This window comes from Rutidosis leptorrhynchoides, chromosome 6 (assembly GCF_046630445.1).
Source record: "Rutidosis leptorrhynchoides isolate AG116_Rl617_1_P2 chromosome 6, CSIRO_AGI_Rlap_v1, whole genome shotgun sequence".
NCBI classification, from domain to species: Eukaryota; Viridiplantae; Streptophyta; class Magnoliopsida; order Asterales; family Asteraceae; genus Rutidosis; species Rutidosis leptorrhynchoides.
Window position 1 is genome coordinate 376033805 of NC_092338.1, and position 23038 is coordinate 376056842.

At 35.9% G+C, this 23038-nt stretch overlaps 1 protein-coding gene across 1 annotated transcript; it reads left to right on the forward strand.

Moving 5' to 3' along the window:
* Nucleotides 1–243: 243 nt before the first annotated feature.
* Nucleotides 244–21282, forward strand: LOC139853177 (probable bifunctional TENA-E protein). The gene is made up of 3 exons (XM_071842558.1): nt 244–628; nt 20586–20803; nt 20886–21282. Exons 1-3 carry the CDS (start codon nt 458–460, stop codon nt 21199–21201), a joined length of 705 nt encoding a protein of 234 aa, XP_071698659.1. The 5' UTR covers nt 244–457; the 3' UTR covers nt 21202–21282.
* Nucleotides 21283–23038: the final 1756 nt, after the last annotated feature.

A 23038-nucleotide genomic window follows, 5' to 3' on the forward strand; every position in this document is an offset into this window, starting at 1 on the left:
ACAATGTTTGTTAAGTGTCATCACATGATGTTGTTTAAGATGAATTAAACATCATAAAACAACATCACCTGTTAATCAAGTGATGACACTTAATGGACATTTGTAACGAAAAATCAACTGGGACCATCAAAGCAATATTTGTAAAATCAAGTAACCACCGGAGCTAAAACATGACATAGACACGACATGCATCAGATGTATAAATGAGGGAGTACTGGTGTAAAAAGTCTTTAAAAGAAATAGAATTTGTGCCATACATGTCACTATGCAGAAGTTATGAGTCATCTAAACGGAGACTACTTGGGTAGATCCAAGTTGTCACAAGTGTCTTCCTAGTAAATGCGTGTCTATAAAGTGACGTGGCCTGTGGCACCCGATAAGACTACCGTATTTTTAAAAATCAACTAAAAAATCCCAATATAGTTTCTGCTCGAACCACGGTGATTCAATAAGCAAAATGGAGTCGGCGGCGAATAAACCGGTGACGGAAGGAACAGAATCCAACATCCCGGTGACGGAAGCGTGGCTAAGGAAGTACCGTTTTATTTACGAGGGTGCTACCAGGCATCCTTTTATTCTCGGTATCCGTGACGGTTCCGTTGACTTTTCATCTTTTAAAAGATGGCTGGTAATTTATTTTCCCTTTTTTCTTGAATAAAAACTTCAGATTTTTAACAACGATTTTTTATTAATTGATTGATCATAACTATTAACTATTAATACATGCAGGCTTTAGGAACACTAGATAGAATTATGTTTGTTAATTATAGGGTTTGGTTAGCTTTATGTCTTAAAGAGTGTTTGTTAACTTAAAATGGCATTTTAGCTTTAAGATAATGTACTCCAGTATGTTAAAGAGACTTTAAAAGAGCTGATCCAAACACTACATTAGCATCTAACTTTTAAGATAATCCAATAGGTACCGATATGACGATATCAACATTATGTAACACATTTTCCTGGCTAGGATCGAAAAGATCAAAAGAAAATCTAGTTAGGCCATGTATATTAAGTAGAAATAACCGCGTTTTTGGGTAGTCTAAATCAGTTAACTTTATTAGTTTATGACTCGAAAAAACTCGGCGAGTACTCGACTAAAGTTTAGTCTGAGTACTCGGTTAATACTCAGGTCAACCCTCGCCAAAACTCTGTCAACCCTATCCGAAACTCGGATTACTCTCGGTCAACCATCGGTCAATGGGATTACATTGGCCAAAATCATGATTACTCGGCCGAAACTCTGGTTAAAATTCAGGTCAACCCTAGCCAAAACTCGGATTACTCTCGGTTAACCATCGGTCAATGGGATTACGTTGGCCAAAACTCAGGATTACTCGGCCAAAACTCCGAATTACTCCGGATTTTTGGCCAAAACTCGTAATTAGTCGGATTACTCGGCCTAATCTCGGAATTACTCAAAAATTCGATCAAAGTCAAACTTCATCAACATCTGATTACTACCTAGTACTCCTCGAGTTGCCAATTACTTCTTAAAAAGTCCCAACCGAGTACTCCGTGTTGGAAGCTTAGACGAGCCCAACACACCCACTATAGAGGACCTAGATTTTACAACACTCACTATACCAACACTTTGACGTTGGTTAGCCTTTTATTTTATAAATCCTTAGTGCACAATAATACTTAGGCGACAGTGTCGACCATATATAGTTCATGCGGTATAACCGACCATATATCACTTAGGCGGCAAAGCCGACCATATAATAGATACAACACAAGTGCACTAAGAACTTAAACACAAACTGAGGCTTAACCGGAAAACTTAACAAAGAACACTTTTATTAATACAAAGAAACAATTACAATATTACTCACTCACCACACTTTCTTTCTACTCGCTACTTATAAGCGTTCTTTCTCTAACTCACTCTTTTCTCACTTCCTCACAACTCTCACTCACACACTTAAACAAATGAATCCATCACCTATATTTATACTACTCCATGGAAGTTTCTAGAAACTAGATATTTCCATGGATATATATAAATATCTAGATATTTTTATACATATAAATATCTAGATATTTCTTACACATATAAATATCTAGATTTTTCTTTACATTTTAATATCTAGATATTTTTCATATACATATTAATATCTAGATATTTTACCCATATACATTTACTAATTCCATATTACTCTAAATTTGCATTGTATTTTAACACTCCCCCTCAATGCAAATTTTCTTCCAACGATGTCTTGCAGACCATTCCAAGTGCTTCTCTGAATTTTGTAAACTTCGGTTTACTTAGGCTCTTGGTGAATATATCTGCAACCTGTTCATCTGTCTTTGTTGGCATCATCTTGATCTCCCCTTCAAGGACCTTCTCGCGAACATAGTGATAGTGCACTTCTATATGTTTTGTTCTTGCATGGAAGACTGGATTCTCTGCTAATCGAATAGCTGATAGATTATCGCAGAAAAGATTTACTTGAAAATCTGTTGATTGATGAAGATCTTCCATTAGTTGCTTCAACCAAGTAATTTCTTGTGTTGCTGATGATGCCGATCGATATTCTGCTTCAGTGCTTGACAAGGATGCTGTTGATTGTCTCTTGCTGCACCATGATATTACTCCCGATCCAAGACTAAACATGTATCCAGTTGTTGACCGTCGTGTGTCATAGTCTCCAGCATAATCGGCGTCACAATATCCAGACACGTGACATTCTTTTGTTTTCTTGTATAAAATACCAAAGTTAATAGTGCCTTTAACATACCTTAAGATGCGTCGTACAACATCAAGGTGAGGCTTCTTCAGATTGCTCATGTATCGACTAACCACTCCAACTGCATACGATATGTCTGGCCGGCTTAGTGTGAGATAAATAAGACTTCCGACCAACTTTCGATACATGGTAACATCTTGAAGACTTTTTCCTTCATCTGCTCGTAGTTTTGTATTCGGATCCATCGGAGTTGAGATAGGTTTGCAATTAAACATTCCGTACTTTTGTAAAAGATCTCGCGCATATTTCTGTTGTCCCAGAAATAATCCTTCTCTTTTATGCTCTATTTCGAGTCCTAAGAAAATGTTTGAGTTCTCCAAGCTCCTTCATATGAAATCTGATAGACAGATTCTCTCTTGTTCTTTGGATCTCCTCATAGTGATCTCCCGTGATGATTAAGTCATCCACATATACTAGCACTATGGCTAGTTTTTCTTGATCTTGTTTCACAAATAAACTAGAATCTGAAGGAGCAACTGTGAAACCACTTTGTACCAAGAACTCGCCAATCTTCCCGTACCAAGCTCTTGGAGCCTGCTTCAAGCCGTATAGTGCTTTTTTTAATTTGCAGACATGCTCGGAATGGATTTTGTTCTCAAAGCCTCTTGGTTGATCCATATAAATGTCTTTGTCAAGTTCTCCATGTAAGAAAGCATTCTTGACATCCATCTGCCACAGTTTCCAAGATTTGCTAGCGGCTAAAGCTAGTAGAGCTCGAATTGTTGTGATCTTCGCCACTGGACCAAACGTTTCTTCATAATCCAGCCCATATTGTTGAGAAAAACCTCTAGCAACAAGTCGAGCTTTATACCTTTCAATGGAGCCATCTGATCGAGTCTTCACCTTGTAAACCCATTTACAAGATATTGGTTTTACATCTTTTAGCTTTGGAACTAAACTCCATGTCTGGTTTTCTTTTAGTGCATTAATTTCTTCTTCCATCGCTTTCTGCCATTCTCGACTTTGTGCTGCTTCTTCATAAGTAGAAGGCTCAATAGGTATTGATTCATCCACATGAGTAGCATTGGCATACCTCGGATTAGGTTGCCTCGGTCTTGTTGATCTCCGTAATTCTTGTACATGCTCCTCGACATCCATTTGGCTTGGACGAACCTCCTTGGATACAGATTGATTCACACCAGTTTTCCATGGACTCATTTCCTTAGAGTACGACTCTTCTCCTTCTTTAGTTGGATCTACTATTTGCTCTTTACGTTCTTCTATTTCTTCTGGAACAACTTCTAATCTATGAGATTCTGGAAGCTCTATCTTTTGAGGTGACCACCATGAAGAAGCTTCATCAAATACCACATTTCTTGAAGTATGACACTTTCCAGTATTTGGATCACAACATCTCCATCCTTTTATTGATTCATCATAACCGACAAAAATGCATCGAATTGCCTTCTTAACAAATTTGCTTCGGAGATGATCTGGCACGAAGACGTAGCATACACATTCAAAAACCTTGAGATGATTGACGGTTGGCTTGATCTTCCATAATCTTTCATATGGTGAAATATATCTCAACTTTGTTTGTGGGAGTCTGTTAATCACGTATGAAGCCGTCCTCATACATTCGGCCCAAAATCTTCCTGGTACATTCTTACCATGAAGCATACTTTGACAAGTTTCAGCAAGATGACGATTCTTACGTTCTGCCACTCCATTCTGTTGTGGAGTATTAGGGCAAGTTAATTGCCTTCTGATCTTGTGCTTCTCAAGATACATATTGAACTCAGTCGATAAATATTCTCCTCCATTATCTGTGCGTAAGCACCTAATCTTATTATTGAGCTCACTTTCTATCTTCTTCTTGAACTCTTTAAACTTCTGAAAAGTCTCCGACTTTTCCTTCATGAAGTAAACCCACACATACCTTGAGAAGTCATCAATGAATGTCACCATATACTTCATTCCTCCAAGTGATGTTTGTTTCACTGGGCCAAAGACGTCTGAGTGTATGAGCTCTAGTGGTGTCTTGGACTGATGTTGTGACTCCTTGAATGGCAATTGGTGAGCTTTTCCAAATTGACATCCAACACATATTGTATCTGTTCAGATATCAATTTGAGGAAGCCCATTTACTATGTGTTTCACCATCATCTCCTTTAACTTGTTGTAGCCCACATGCCCAAGACGTTCATGCCAAAGATCAGTCGTCTCATTATTTCGAGTCTTATCCACATATGCTGTTTCAGCAGATAGTACATAGACCGACTCTATTCTTCTTCCTTGCATAATTGGATTGCCAACCACCTTCACACTCTTGAATACGGACACATCTTCTGGTCTAAAGAGCACATAATTCCCTTCTGTTGTCAATTGTGGTACTGATAGTAAATTCTTCTTTAGGCCAGGGACAAGATATGTAGTGACCCGAACTTTTCCATGTTTATATATATTAATTGAGATTGATATTTACATGATTAAATGTTTCCAACATGTTAAGCAATCAAACTTGTTAAGACTTGATTAATTGAAATATGTTTCATATAGACAATTGACCACCCAAGTTGATCGGTGATTCACGAACGTTAAAACTTGTAAAAACTATATGATGACATATATATGGATATATATATATAGTTAACATGATACTATGATAAGAAAACATATCATAAAGTATATTAACAATGAACTACATATGTAAAAACAAGACTACTAACTTAATGATTTTTAAACGAGACATATATGTAACGATTATCGTTGTAAAGACATTTAATGTATATATATCATATTAAGAGATATTCATACATGATAATATCATGATAATATAATAATTTAAAATCTCATTTGATATTATAAACATTGGGTTAACAACATTTAACAAGATCGTTAACCTAAAGGTTTCAAAACAACACTTACATGTAACGACTAACGATGACTTAACGACTCAGTTAAAATGTATATACATGTAGTGTTTTAATATGTATTTATACACTTTTGAAAGACTTCAATACACTTATCAAAATACTTCTATTTAACAAAAATGCTTACAATTACATCCTCGTTCAGTTTCATCAACAATTCTACTCGTATGCACCCGTATTCGTACTCGTACAATACACAGCTTTTAGATGTATGTACTATTGGTATATACACTCCAATGATCAGCTCTTAGCAGCCCATGTGAGTCACCTAACACATGTGGGAACCATCATTTGGCAACTAGCATGAAATATCTCATAAAATTACAAAAATATGAGTAATCATTCATGACTTATTTACATGAAAACAAAATTACATATCCTTTATATCTAATCCATACACCAACGACCAAAAACACCTACAAACACTTTCATTCTTCAATTTTCTTCATCTAATTGATCTCTCTCAAGTTCTATCTTCAAGTTCTAAGTGTTCTTCATAAATTCCAAAAGTTCTAGTTTCATAAAATCAAGAATACTTTCAAGTTTGCTAGCTCACTTCCAATCTTGTAAGGTGATCATCCAACCTCAAGAAATCTTTGTTTCTTACAGTAGATTATCATTCTAATACAAGGTAATAATCATATTCAAACTTTGGTTCAATTTCTATAACTATAACAATCTTATTTCAAGTGATGATCTTACTTGAACTTGTTTTCGTGTCATGATTCTGCTTCAAGAACTTCGAGCCATCCAAGGATCCATTGAAGCTAGATCCATTTTTCTCTTTTCCAGTAGGTTTATCCAAGGAAATTAAGGTAGTAATGATGTTCATAACATCATTCGATTCATACATATAAAGCTATCTTATTCGAAGGTTTAAACTTGTAATCACTAGAACATAGTTTAGTTAATTCTAAACTTGTTCGCAAACAAAAGTTAATCCTTCTAACTTGACTTTTAAAATCAACTAAACACATGTTCTATATCTATATGATATGCTAACTTAATGATTTAAAACCTGGAAACACGAAAAACACCGTAAAACCGGATTTACGCCGTCGTAGTAACACCGCGGGCTGTTTTGGGTTAGTTAATTAAAAACTATGATAAACTTTGATTTAAAAGTTGTTATTCTGAGAAAATGATTTTTATTATGAACATGAAACTATATCCAAAAATTATGGTTAAACTCAAAGTGGAAGTATGTTTTCTAAAATGGTCATCTAGACGTCGTTCTTTCGACTGAAATGACTACCTTTACAAAAACGACTTGTAACTTATTTTTCCGACTATAAACCTATACTTTTTCTGTTTAGATTCATAAAATAGAGTTCAATATGAAATCATAGCAATTTGATTCACTCAAAACGGATTTAAAATGAAGAAGTTATGGGTAAAACAAGATTGGATAATTTTTCTCATTTTAGCTACGTGAAAATTGGTAACAAATCTATTCCAACCATAACTTAATCAACTTGTATTGTATATTATGTAATCTTGAGATACCATAGACACGTATACAATGTTTCGACCTATCATGTCGACACATCTATATATATTTCGGAACAACCATAGACACTCTATATGTGAATGTTGGAGTTAGCTATACAGGGTTGAGGTTGATTCCAAAATATATATAGTTTGAGTTGTGATCAATACTGAGATACGTATACACTGGGTCGTGGATTGATTCAAGATAATATTTATCGATTTATTTCTGTACATCTAACTGTGGACAACTAGTTATAGGTTACTAACGAGGACAGCTGACTTAATAAACTTAAAACATCAAAATATATTAAAAGTGTTGTAAATATATTTTGAACATACTTTAATATATATGTATATATTGTTATAGGTTCGTGAATCAACCAGTGGCCAAGTCTTACTTCCCGACGAAGTAAAAATCTGTGAAAGTGAGTTATAGTCCCACTTTTAAAATCTAATATTTTTGGGATGAGAATACATGCAGGTTTTATAAATGATTTACAAAATAGACACAAGTACGTGAAACTACATTCTATGGTTGAATTATCGAAATCGAATATGCCCCTTTTTATTAAGTCTGGTAATCTAAGAATTAGGGAACAGACACCCTAATTGACGCGAATCCTAAAGATAGATCTATTGGGCCTAACAAACCCCATCCAAAGTACCGGATGCTTTAGTACTTCGAAATTTATATCATATCCGAAGGGTGTCCCGGAATGATGGGGATATTCTTATATATGCATCTTGTTATTGTCGGTTACCAGGTGTTCACCATATGAATGATTTTTATCTCTATGTATGGGATGTGTATTGAAATATGAAATCTTGTGGTCTATTGTTACGATTTGATATATATAGGTTAAACCTATAACTCACCAACATTTTTGTTGACGTTTTAAGCATGTTTATTCTCAGGTGATTATTAAGAGCTTCCGCTGTCGCATACTTAAATAAGGACAAGATTTGGAGTCCATGCTTGTATGATATTGTGTAAAAACTGCATTCAAGGAACTTATTTTGTTGTAACATATTTGTATTGTAAACCATTATGTAATGGTCGTGTGTAAACAGGATATTTTAGATTATCATTATTTGATAATCTACGTAAAACTTTTTAAACCTTTATTGATGAAATAAAGGTTATGGTTTGTTTAAAAATGAATGCAGTCTTTGAAAAACGTCTCATATAGAGGTCAAAACCTCGCAACGAAATCAATTAATATGGAACGTTTTTAATCAATAAGAACGGGACATTTCAGTTGGTATCCGAGCGTTGGTCTTAGAGAACCAGAAAATTTGCATTAGTGTGTCTTATCGAGTTTGTTAGGATGCATTAGTGAGTCTGGACTTCGACCGTGTTTTCTTTAAAAATGATTGCTTAACATTTTTGTTGGAAACTATATATTTTTAACATATGAATATTATGTGATATATTAATCTCTTAACGTGTTTGATATTATGTGATAGATGTCTACCTCTAGAACAAGTCCCATTGACTCACCTAATAATAATGAAGAGTCAAATATAAATTGGAATGATTTGTGGACTGATTCACAAGTTCCCGAAGAGGAACCGGAAGAAGAGTCGGAACCGGAAGAAGAATCGGAACCGGAAGAAGAATCGGAACCGGATGAAGAAATAGAACCGGTGGGGGAAATAATAAAACGGTTAAGTAAAAGAAAATCTTCAACCAACCGACCAAAGTTAATTATGGTCAATGGTGTTTCCGCCAAGGAAGCAAAATATTGGGAGGATTACCAATTCTCCGATGAATCGGATTCCGACGAGAATTCCGATGATGTTATAGAAATTACCCCAACTGAATTTAAAAAGGCAAAAGAAAATAATAAGGGAAAGGGCATAAAAATAGAGAAATCTAATTCCAACCCCGATGAACTTTATATGTATCGTCAACCCCCGAAGTCCTTAAGTTGTAACAATGACCCGGGAACCTCTAAACCACCAGGTTTTTCTAAACCAATGTGGACAACGACGGCTCGTATTAGGGGAACATCATATATCCCTAGAAACTTGGAAAAACGAACCAAAACCGAAGAAGAAGAAACGAGCGAGTCGGAATAAGATAGTTGTATTCGTGTGGTGTAATATATGGAATATAGTGTTCTTATGCTTTATGATATATGTAAAAATTGCTTGTATTAATAAGTATTTTTTTTTATGAATCTAACTCTTGTCTATTTTACAGTTTAAAAACACAAAATGGATAGACAACCCAATATTTTAAGAGACCTACCCGGAGACATGATTGATGAAATCTTGTCTAGAGTCGGCCAGAATTCTTCGGCACAACTATTTAAGGCGAGATCAGTTTGTAAGACATTCGAAGAACGTTCCAAGAATGTCTTGGTTTATAAGAGACTTTCGTTTGAAAGATGGGGGATATCACATTGGGAAACCCATAAGTTACGATGTGTTTACTTTGACGCATATATTGCGGGGAACCCAAATGCTATTTTACGCAACGGGTTAAGAAATTATTTTGACTCAATATATCCGAATATTGGACTTCGTGATTTAGAAAAAGCGGCTAACATGCAACATAAAGAAGCATGTTATGCTTACGGATTAGTAATGTTCGCTTCTCACCAAAGTGAGAACAAGAACATCGGGCTACAACTATTAAACAAAACGTTTCCACAAGTGACGGAGTCGGTAATTGGGGTAAGAAATGAGGTTTTTAGATTATTACGGGACTGTTGGACATTACGTAACCCTCGTCCCTTTGATGACGTTACAACACGCTGTCTTATCAACGGCCATAACGGTTATGTTGCACAAGACCAAGGATGGGAAGTAGTCCTAGTAAAACCAGAATGCATGACTTGTTTCTGGACGTATGAATTACGTGTCTTTATTGCCTTTGCTGAACGACTTGTGTACTAGCTAGAATTGTCTTCACAACTATCTTGTATCAAAGTTATTGTGTGCTATATTTCATGCTTTATGTAAAATAAGCGGTATTGTAAGTTTGTAAAATATTGTATAAAAGTTTGAACGCGAAATATTATTACAATCAGTTTTTCATATAGAATTGTAGTAGTTGAATTGTATATTAGCTACTAAGTATGAACTTAACGGGTAGGTACTACCCGAATTTAAACTTATAAAATGCTAATATGAAGAAAAAGCTTTTATAAATGAGTTCATATTATGCTATGAAATACTATTAACTACTCTTAATATTCTGTATGATTAACTTGTTCCATTTAACTATTTTGAAGGAAATGGCACCGACTACTCGACACACCGTGAATATGAATGAAGAGGAATTCCGTACTTTTCTAGCTTCAAACATAGCCGCAGTACAGGCTGCGCTACATACCAACAATAACCTTGGATCTAGCAGTACAGGAAATCGTGTAGGATGCACCTACAAAGAATTCACTGCCTGCAAACCTTTGGAATTTGATGGAACCGAAGGACCGATCGGATTGAAACGGTGGACCGAGAAGGTTGAATCGGTGTTTGCCATAAGTAAGTGTACTGAAGAGGACAAAGTGAAGTACGCTACGCATACCTTCACAGGTTCTGCGTTAACATGGTGGAATACCTATCTAGAGCAAGTGGGACAAGATGATGCGTACGCACTACCGTGGTCAGCATTCAAGCACTTGATGAACGAGAAGTACCGTCCCAGAACCGAGGTCAATAAGCTCAAGACAGAACTTAGAGGGTTACGAACCCAAGGATTTGATATTACCACGTACGAAAGACGATTCACAGAATTGTGCCTATTGTGTCCGGGAGCATTCGAAGATGAGGAAGAGAAGATCGACGCGTTTGTGAAAGGATTACCGGAAAGAATCCAAGAAGATATAAGTTCACACGAGCCCGCCTCCATACAACAGGCATGTAGAATGGCTCACAAACTAGTGAACCAGATTGAAGAAAGAATTAAAGAACAGACTGCTGAAGAGGCCAATGTGAAGCAAGTCAAAAGAAAGTGGGAGGAAAACGGTGATAAGAATCACCAATACAACAACAACAGCAATTACAACAATAATCGCAACAATTATCCCAACAATCGCAACATCAATCGCAACTACAACAAACGGCCCAACAACAACAACAACAACAACAACAGCAACTACAACAATCATCCCAACAACAATAATAACCGCAACAACAACAACAATCAGAAGCAGCTATGCCAAAGGTGTGAAAAGAATCACTCAGGGTTCTGCACCAAATTTTGCAACAAGTGTAAAAGAAATGGTCATAGCGCGGCGAAGTGTGATGTCTACGGACCAGGGGTTAACAGAACGAAAGGAACAAATGGTGTCGGAACGAGTAATGGCGGAGCAAGTAGTGTCGGAGCAAGTTATGCCAATGTAGTTTGTTATAAATGTGGAAAACCGGGCCACATTATTAGAAATTGCCCGAACCAGGAGAACACGAATGGACAAGGCCGCGGAAGAGTTTTCAATATTAATGCGGCAGAGGCACAGGAAGACCCGGAGCTTGTTACGGGTACGTTTCTTATTGACAATAAATCTGCTTACGTTTTATTTGATTCGGGTGCGGATAGAAGCTATATGAGTAGAGATTTTTGTGCTAAATTAAGTTGTCCATTGACGCCTTTGGATAGTAAATTTTTACTCGAATTAGCAAATGGTAAATTAATTTCAGCAGATAATATATGTCGGAATCGAGAAATTAAACTGGTTAGCGAAACATTTAAGATTGATTTGATACCAGTAGAGTTAGGGAGTTTTGATGTGATAATCGGTATGGACTGGTTGAAAGAAGTGAAAGCGGAGATCGTTTGTTACAAAAATGCAATTCGCATTATACGAGAAAAAGGAAAACCCTTAATGGTGTACGGAGAAAAGGGCAACACGAAGCTACATCTTATTAGTAATTTGAAGGCACAAAAACTAATAAGAAAAGGTTGCTATGCTGTTCTAGCACACGTCGAGAAAGTACAAACTGAAGAAAAGAGCATCAATGATGTTCCCATTGCAAAAGAATTTCCCGATGTATTTCCGAAAGAATTACCGGGATTACCCCCACATCGATCCGTTGAATTTCAAATAGATCTTGTACCAGGAGCTGCACCAATAGCTCGTGCTCCTTACAGACTCGCACCCAGCGAGATGAAAGAACTGCAAAGCCAATTACAAGAACTTTTAGAGCGTGGTTTCATTCGACCAAGCACATCACCGTGGGGAGCTCCTGTTTTGTTTGTCAAGAAGAAAGATGGTACATTCAGGTTGTGTATCGACTACCGAGAGTTGAACAAACTTACCATCAAGAACCGCTACCCACTACCGAGAATCGACGACTTATTTGATCAACTACAAGGCTCGTCTGTTTATTCAAAGATTGACTTACGTTCCGGGTATCATCAAATGCGGGTGAAAGAAGATGATATTCCAAAGACTGCTTTCAGAACACGTTACGGTCATTACGAGTTTATGGTCATGCCGTTTGGTTTAACTAATGCACCAGCTGTGTTCATGGACCTTATGAACCGAGTGTGTGGACCATACCTTGACAAGTTTGTCATTGTTTTCATTGATGACATACTTATTTACTCAAAGAATGACCAAGAACACGGTGAACATTTGAGAAAGGTGTTAGAAGTATTGAGGAAGGAAGAATTGTACGCTAAGTTTTCAAAGTGTGCATTTTGGTTGGAAGAAGTTCAATTCCTCGGTCACATAGTGAACAAAGAAGGTATTAAGGTGGATCCGGCAAAGATAGAAACTGTTGAAAAGTGGGAAACCCCGAAAACTCCGAAACACATACGCCAGTTTTTAGGACTAGCTGGTTACTACAGAAGGTTCATCCAAGACTTTTCCAGAATAGCAAAACCCTTGACTGCATTAACGCATAAAGGGAAGAAATTTGAATGGAATGATGAACAAGAGAAAGCGTTTCAGTTATTGAAGAAAAAGCTAACTACGGCACCTATATTGTCATTGCCTGAAGGGAATGATGATTTTGTGATTTATTGTGATGCATCAAAGCAAGGTCTCGGTTGTGTATTAATGCAACGAACGAAGGTGATTGCTTATGCGTCTAGACAATTGAAGATTCACGAACAAAATTATACGACGCATGATTTGGAATTAGGCGCGGTTGTTTTTGCATTAAAGACTTGGAGGCACTACTTATATGGGGTCAAAAGTATTATATATACCGACCACAAAAGTCTTCAACACATATTTAATCAGAAACAACTGAATATGAGGCAGCGTAGGTGGATTGAATTGTTGAATGATTACGACTTTGAGATTCGTTACCACCCGGGGAAGGCAAATGTGGTAGCCGATGCCTTGAGCAGGAAGGACAGAGAACCCATTCGAGTAAAATCTATGAATATAATGATTCATAATAACATTACTACTCAAATAAGGGAGGCGCAACAAGGAGTTTTAAAAGAGGGAAATTTAAAGGATGAAATACCCAAAGGATCGGAGAAGCATCTTAATATTCGGGAAGACGGAACCCGGTATAGGGCTGAAAGGATTTGGGTACCAAAATTTGGAGATATGAGAGAAATGGTACTTAGAGAAGCTCATAAAACCAGATACTCAATACATCCTGGAACGGGGAAGATGTACAAGGATCTCAAGAAACATTTTTGGTGGCCGGGTATGAAAGCCGATGTTGCTAAATACGTAGGAGAATGTTTGACGTGTTCTAAGGTCAAAGCTGAGCATCAGAAACCATCAGGTCTACTTCAACAACCCGAAATCCCGGAATGGAAATGGGAAAACATTACCATGGATTTCATCACTAAATTGCCAAGGACTGCAAGTGGTTTTGATACTATTTGGGTAATAGTTGATCGTCTCACCAAATCAGCACACTTCCTACCAATAAGAGAAGATGACAAGATGGAGAAGTTAGCACGACTGTATTTGAAGGAAGTCGTCTCCAGACATGGAATACCAATCTCTATTATCTCTGATAGGGATGGCAGATTTATTTCAAGATTCTGGCAGACATTACAGCAAGCATTAGGAACTCGTCTAGACATGAGTACTGCCTATCATCCACAAACTGATGGGCAGAGCGAAAGGACGATACAAACGCTTGAAGACATGCTACGAGCATGTGTTATTGATTTCGGAAACAGTTGGGATCGACATCTACCGTTAGCAGAATTTTCCTACAACAACAGCTACCATTCAAGCATTGAGATGGCGCCGTTTGAAGCACTTTATGGTAGAAAGTGCAGGTCTCCGATTTGTTGGAGTGAAGTGGGGGATAGACAGATTACGGGTCCGGAGATTATACAAGAAACTACCGAGAAGATCATCCAAATTCAACAACGGTTGAAAACCGCCCAAAGTCGACAAAAGAGCTACGCTGACATTAAAAGAAAAGATATAGAATTTGAAATTGGAGAGATGGTCATGCTTAAAGTTGCACCTTGGAAAGGCGTTGTTCGATTTGGTAAACGAGGGAAATTAAATCCAAGGTATATTGGACCATTCAAGATTATTGATCGTGTCGGACCAGTAGCTTACCGACTAGAGTTACCTCAACAACTCGCGGCTGTACATAACACTTTCCACGTCTCGAATTTAAAGAAATGTTTTGCTAAAGAAGATCTCACTATTCCGTTAGATGAAATCCAAATCAACGAAAAACTTCAATTCATCGAAGAACCCGTCGAAATAATGGATCGTGAGGTTAAAAGACTTAAGCAAAACAAGATACCAATTGTTAAGGTTCGATGGAATGCTCGTAGAGGACCCGAGTTCACCTGGGAGCGTGAAGATCAGATGAAGAAGAAATATCCGCATCTATTTCCAGAAGATTCGTCAACACCTTCAACAGCTTAAAATTTCGGGACGAAATTTATTTAACGGGTAGGTACTGTAGTGACCCGAACTTTTCCATGTTTATATATATTAATTGAGATTGATATTTACATGATTAAATGTTTCCAACATGTTAAGCAATCAAACTTGTTAAGACTTGATTAATTGAAATATGTTTCATATAGACAATTGACCACCCAAGTTGATCGGTGATTCACGAACGTTAAAACTTGTAAAAACTATATGATGACATATATATGGATATATATATATAGTTAACATGATACTATGATAAGAAAACATATCATAAAGTATATTAACAATGAACTACATATGTAAAAACAAGACTACTAACTTAATGATTTTTAAACGAGACATATATGTAACGATTATCGTTGTAAAGACATTTAATGTATATATATCATATTAAGAGATATTCATACATGATAATATCATGATAATATAATAATTTAAAATCTCATTTGATATTATAAACATTGGGTTAACAACATTTAACAAGATCGTTAACCTAAAGGTTTCAAAACAACACTTACATGTAACGACTAACGATGACTTAACGACTCAGTTAAAATGTATATACATGTAGTGTTTTAATATGTATTTATACACTTTTGAAAGACTTCAATACACTTATCAAAATACTTCTATTTAACAAAAATGCTTACAATTACATCCTCGTTCAGTTTCATCAACAATTCTACTCGTATGCACCCGTATTCGTACTCGTACAATACACAGCTTTTAGATGTATGTACTATTGGTATATACACTCCAATGATCAGCTCTTAGCAGCCCATGTGAGTCACCTAACACATGTGGGAACCATCATTTGGCAACTAGCATGAAATATCTCATAAAATTACAAAAATATGAGTAATCATTCATGACTTATTTACATGAAAACAAAATTACATATCCTTTATATCTAATCCATACACCAACGACCAAAAACACCTACAAACACTTTCATTCTTCAATTTTCTTCATCTAATTGATCTCTCTCAAGTTCTATCTTCAAGTTCTAAGTGTTCTTCATAAATTCCAAAAGTTCTAGTTTCATAAAATCAAGAATACTTTCAAGTTTGCTAGCTCACTTCCAATCTTGTAAGGTGATCATCCAACCTCAAGAAATCTTTGTTTCTTACAGTAGGTTATCATTCTAATACAAGGTAATAATCATATTCAAACTTTGGTTCAATTTCTATAACTATAACAATCTTATTTCAAGTGATGATCTTACTTGAACTTGTTTTCGTGTCATGATTCTGCTTCAAGAACTTCGAGCCATCCAAGGATCCATTGAAGCTAGATCCATTTTTCTCTTTTCCAGTAGGTTTATCCAAGGAAATTAAGGTAGTAATGATGTTCATAACATCATTCGATTCATACATATAAAGCTATCTTATTCGAAGGTTTAAACTTGTAATCACTAGAACATAGTTTAGTTAATTCTAAACTTGTTCGCAAACAAAAGTTAATCCTTCTAACTTGACTTTTAAAATCAACTAAACACATGTTCTATATCTATATGATATGCTAACTTAATGATTTAAAACCTGGAAACACGAAAAACACCGTAAAACCGGATTTACGCCGTCGTAGTAACACCGCGGGCTGTTTTGGGTTAGTTAATTAAAAACTATGATAAACTTTGATTTAAAAGTTGTTATTCTGAGAAAATGATTTTTATTATGAACATGAAACTATATCCAAAAATTATGGTTAAACTCAAAGTGGAAGTATGTTTTCTAAAATGGTCATCTAGACGTCGTTCTTTCGACTGAAATGACTACCTTTACAAAAACGACTTGTAACTTATTTTTCCGACTATAAACCTATACTTTTTCTGTTTAGATTCATAAAATAGAGTTCAATATGAAATCATAGCAATTTGATTCACTCAAAACGGATTTAAAATGAAGAAGTTATGGGTAAAACAAGATTGGATAATTTTTCTCATTTTAGCTACGTGAAAATTGGTAACAAATCTATTCCAACCATAACTTAATCAACTTGTATTGTATATTATGTAATCTTGAGATACCATAGACACGTATACAATGTTTCGACCTATCATGTCGACACATCTATATATATTTCGGAACAACCATAGACACTCTATATGTGAATGTTGGAGTTAGCTATACAGGGTTGAGGTTGATTCCAAAATATATATAGTTTGAGTTGTGATCAATACTGAGATACGTATACACTGGGTCGTGGATTGATTCAAGATAATATTTATCGATTTATTTCTGTACATCTAACTGTGGACAACTAGTTATAGGTTACTAACGAGGACAGCTGACTTAATAAACTTAAAACATCAAAATATATTAAAAGTGTTGTAAATATATTTTGAACATACTTTAATATATATGTATATATTGTTATAGGTTCGTGAATCAACCAGTGGCCAAGTCTTACTTCCCGACGAAGTAAAAATCTGTGAAAGTGAGTTATAGTCCCACTTTTAAAATCTAATATTTTTGGGATGAGAATACATGCAGGTTTTATAAATGATTTACAAAATAGACACAAGTACGTGAAACTACATTCTATGGTTGAATTATCGAAATCGAATATGCCCCTTTTTATTAAGTCTGGTAATCTAAGAATTAGGGAACAGACACCCTAATTGACGCGAATCCTAAAGATAGATCTATTGGGCCTAACAAACCCCATCCAAAGTACCGGATGCTTTAGTACTTCGAAATTTATATCATATCCGAAGGGTGTCCCGGAATGATGGGGATATTCTTATATATGCATCTTGTTATTGTCGGTTACCAGGTGTTCACCATATGAATGATTTTTATCTCTATGTATGGGATGTGTATTGAAATATGAAATCTTGTGGTCTATTGTTACGATTTGATATATATAGGTTAAACCTATAACTCACCAACATTTTTGTTGACGTTTTAAGCATGTTTATTCTCAGGTGATTATTAAGAGCTTCCGCTGTCGCATACTTAAATAAGGACAAGATTTGGAGTCCATGCTTGTATGATATTGTGTAAAAACTGCATTCAAGGAACTTATTTTGTTGTAACATATTTGTATTGTAAACCATTATGTAATGGTCGTGTGTAAACAGGATATTTTAGATTATCATTATTTGATAATCTACGTAAAACTTTTTAAACCTTTATTGATGAAATAAAGGTTATGGTTTGTTTAAAAATGAATGCAGTCTTTGAAAAACGTCTCATATAGAGGTCAAAACCTCGCAACGAAATCAATTAATATGGAACGTTTTTAATCAATAAGAACGGGACATTTCAAGATACACCTTTTCTCGAGTTGGAGCTTATGAGAGCTGCCTTCATTTGGAATTATTGTCTTTCCAATGTGAGAAATAGATAACCTTGAATTGTCGGCTGTCAACACGACTCTCTTTCCTTTGTAATCATCCATTTCTTGCAGCTTCGTCTCATCATTGGTCATATGATTTGAGCACCCAGAATCGATGATCCAATCATCTTTGTAGTTTATTGTTGACTTTAAGGTTGCTGCAAGAGCTTGATCATCCATGCCAGCTTCAACAGAAAATCCAGCTTCTGCATCCCATGTTTCCTCATTAATGGTTGCTTCAAATGTGACCTCTTTCTCCTCATCTCTTACGGTGGCCACATTTCCTTCAAAAGTTCGCCTTTTGGGGAATTTACAATCTCGAGCAAAATGACCCTTCTTGCCACTTGCCACAATTGAAGCATTCACAATTCTTTCTCTTATCATTTTCTCCATGTTGTTGGCGATGATCTCTTCTTCCTTGTTGAGATCCCCGAGCTCCCCCTGAAGCGTTGCCTTTTGACTTTGGGTGACTCTTCCATCCATATGTCTGACTTTCTTTCATCGCATCTTGTCTTCGAGATGTTGCTTTCTTCTTATTGGTGAAGAGTGCATCTTCTCCGTCTTTTATGGTTACTTCATTCATCTGCTTGGCTAATGCCTCTTGATTAGCCAATAAATTCTCCAGCTCTATTAATGATGGTTGAGTAGGCCATCCTCTCACAGCGGCTATAAATCCATTATACTCGGATCTTAAGCCATGGATGATAATTCTCTTCATCCTTGCATCACTCACTTTCTCTTCAGGAGCAAGTTGAGATATCTCACGACAAATAGATTTCACCTTGGTGAAATATTGAGAAATAGATAGACTTCCTTGTGTGACAGCCGCAAGCTCATTTTCCAAGAGCTGGAGGCGTGCTTCATTCTTCTTTGAAAATAATTTTTCAAAAGTTTCCCAAGCTGCCTTTGGTGTTTTCTCGTCACGGATGTGCTCCAATAGATCCTCCTCGATTGTAGTCTTCAATATAAATAAAGCCTTCCCGGCCTTGATGTTCCATTTTCTCAAGGCTTCGGCATTTTCTTTCGGTGGAGGCGTTGTGTCACTGCCAGCAACTATTTCCCATAAATCCTGTCCTTGTAGGTAGGATTCTATACAGGTCCGCCAATAACCGTAGTTGTGGTTATTGAGACTCTTGATTCCACTGCTCGTACTTGCAAGATCTGCCATCATGACGTCCAACGTCCAATAAGCTTGGTCCCAGACCGATGAGTTTTCACAGTCCCTAAATGTGCTCCGACAGAATCTCCCTTAGAGCTTCGGTGAAGTAAACGTCCAACGTTTACCGATGTTTTCCTCCACTAGAAATGGTCCCGAACGACCCGCTCTGATACCAATTGTTGGAAGCTTCGACGAGCCCAACACACCCACTATAGAGGACCTAGATTATACAACACTCACTATACCAACACTTTGACGTTGGTTAGCCTTTTATTTTATAAATCCTTAGTGCACAATAATACTTAGGCGACAGTGTCGACCATATATCGTTCATGCGGTATAACCGACCATATATCACTTAGGCGGCAAAGCCGACCATATAATAGATACAACACAAGTGCACTAAGAACTTAAACGCAAACTGAGGCTTAACCGGAAAACTTAACAAAGAACACTTTTATTAATACAAAGAAACAATTACAATATTACTCACTCACCACACTTTCTTTCTACTCGCTACTTATAAGCGTTCTTTCTCTAACTCACTCTTTTCTCACTTCCTCACAACTCTCACTCACACACTTAAACAAATGAATCCATCACCTATATTTATACTACTCCATGGAAGTTTCTAAAAACTAGATATTTCCATGGATATATATAAATATCTAGATATTTTTATACATATAAATATCTAGATATTTCTTACACATATAAATATCTAGATTTTTCTTTACATTTTAATATCTAGATATTTTTCATATACATATTAATATCTAGATATTTTACCCATATACATTTACTAATTCCATATTACTCTAAATTTGCATTGTATTTTAACCTCCGATTAAGTACTACCCGAGTAGTGATTTTTGCAACCTTGTTACTTGTTTTATAATGCAATTAGTAAGAAAGTTTTTAAAGAGTGTTTAGTTGGCTAAGATCATTATTGCTTTAATTGTTGTATGATGGTTGTATGAAATAAAGTAAAAAATGAATGTGATGAAGAGAAAGTTTAATGTAAGATATATCATCACTGCAATTTAGGTGGTTAAATTATATTGAATGTTAACATGAAGTCAGTTTGAAATAGTTGCTACTAGTCAGAGTTATTAGAATTTCATGATGTACAACACAGGGACAGGATTACATATTCGTGAGATCATTCGTCCCATTTGTAGCAAGTACATTGATGAAATCCTGTAAGGAATCAGGAAATGAACTCGATATGGAAGTGATCTTAGGTGGTATGGCTTCTTTAAACGACGAAATCAATTGGTTCAAAAAAGAAGCTTCAAAGTTTCACGTTTCACTAACCAGCGTCATCCCTCAAAACGCCAACATTAAATATTGCAGGTCTAACATAATCTACCATTATAGACTTTGTTTACATGATTCAAACTTAGTCAATGATTGGTAATTTAACGTGCCTTTACAGGTTTCTAGAGAGCTTAATGAGTCCAGAAATCGAATACGCTGTTGCGATTTCAGTGTTTTGGGCCATTGAGGCTGTGTATCAAGAAAGCTTTGCTCATTGCCTTGAAGAAGGTGGTAAAATTCCACAAGAGCTTCAAGAGACGTGTGAACGATGGGGTAACGAAGGTTTTGGAGCGTATTGCAAGTCTTTGAGAGATATTGCTGATCGTTGTTTGAATAACGCGTCGCCTGAAGTAATCTCGAAGGCAGAGGTGTCCTTTTTAAGTGTTCTTGAACATGAAGTTGAGTTTTGGAACATGAGTGTTAGAGAAATATGAGTTATGTGAGAAACTGACGTCAGACTAGTAGCATGTAAATTACTTGGATTTGTTTAAATCTCATGTTATATAAGTTGTTTGTGGTCCATAGTTGCCTCATGTTTATTAATTTAGGGCCTGTTTACTTATAACTTAATGGACTTATTTGGTTGAAAAGATTATTCGGTAAGAAATCTTAGGTGTTTACTTTCACCTTAATTATTAATTTTAACTAGCCAAGGAGATGTCTGGGACACCACAAAAACCCATGTACACCCCATACAGCCACTCATGTTCCCACCTTTACCCTTTTATCTTCTTTCCATCTTTTTTTTTTTCTATCCTTTTTTCATCTTTTGTTCGTGTTAATCATAAAAGAATGAGTACTCCGACTTGATTAAGAAAACTGGAATTTGAAGATGAAAGTACACCGATGACCGAAATTGGCGGGTGTTTTCCGATGATGGATGTGTCACCAGCGGTTACCGAAAAACGTGACAAATCTCAGTTAGAAAAGAAAACGAAGAATAAAGTGAAGAAATTGGAGATGAAAACCCATTCGCTTTTTGAACAGCTAAGGACTAAGGTCCTGGGTTTTAACTATCACTAAAATCCCTTATTTTTTACATGTATCATTATCATCTACTGGTATAATCTTCTTCACCATATTAATCTTAAAGAATACGCAGCAGTCCACATTGAATACACAACAGTCGATTTGTGATTTGGTGGATCTTTGGTTCTGTTTTGATGTTTTGAATACTGATTTGTGATTCTTGTTTTTGCGATTCTTGCTGTGAAAATTGAAATTGATCTTGTTTTTCTTCACATGGTTCCGTATAAAAATGGAAATAGATTGATTCTTGGAAGAGCTTCATTGTTTATACGGAGTAATTATTATGGAATATGGACACATTTATTTATGCTGATTAAAAGATACCAAATTGTGATGTTATTACATTTGTAGTCATTTTTATAGCATTTAAAAATTAAATTAATGCTCCAATTATTTTGTCTGAGGGTATAATAGTCCTTTTTATCATTCAGACGATTTATTCAACACAAAAAGTAAACATGATCATTCATTCACTGATTAATGGATATGGTCATTCTATATACATTCTGCCATCTTTATCCATATGTGACTTAATGAGATAACAAGTAAACAGGCCCTTAGTTTTCATGCATGATTTATTAATACAACAACAAAACTCAATCCCGCACCTGCGAGGTATGGGAGAGGTGAGATGTAGGCAATCCTTCCTCTACTCTAGCGTAGAAAAGAGGTCGTTTTTCTAACCACGGGTGGAGAAACAATTCTCCACCCACAAGAAGAGAAAGTCATCTCTCTCTCTACTCCAGGGTAGAGAAATTGCTTCCGTGAAAATCTCCGGCATGATTTATTATTATTATTATTATTATTATTATTATTATTTTCGAAAAGCGCCTAATTAGTAATGTTATTACATATCATATACAAGAAAAAGAGTCATTTTTTCTATAACAAAGATGAATTATTCGTTTTAAAATTTAAAGAAATTTTTATGTCATTTTCTCACAACTTTTCAAATTTATGTTACTTTTGTTTAGCTTGTTAAACAATAACTTAGTTGTTATGAAGGGGTGTTTCGATTTGTGTTATGAAATTTGATTATGCGTTTAAAATAATGATAATTAGATAATCAGTCGTAGTAAAACGTGTTGCACATTTATAGTGTTGGTTTTGATTATTGATGATGCGCGTAACCGCACAAGCGCTATGCACGCATCACACATGGCAAGGACGTGGTTACGCCACTATTTAGTGGGTAAATTACTAGTGTAAGGCGAATAGAAAAAAAACAATCTTAAGGCAGGT

Coding starts and splice junctions, on each gene's coding strand:
- LOC139853177 (XM_071842558.1), top strand. CDS start 458: ATGGAGTCGGCGGCGAATAAACCGGTGACGGAAGGAACAGAATCCAAC. Junction 629..20,585: donor CATCTTTTAAAAGATGGCTG/GTAATTTATTTT, acceptor TGTACAACACAG/GGACAGGATTACATATTCGT. Junction 20,804..20,885: donor GCCAACATTAAATATTGCAG/GTCTAACATAAT, acceptor GTGCCTTTACAG/GTTTCTAGAGAGCTTAATGA.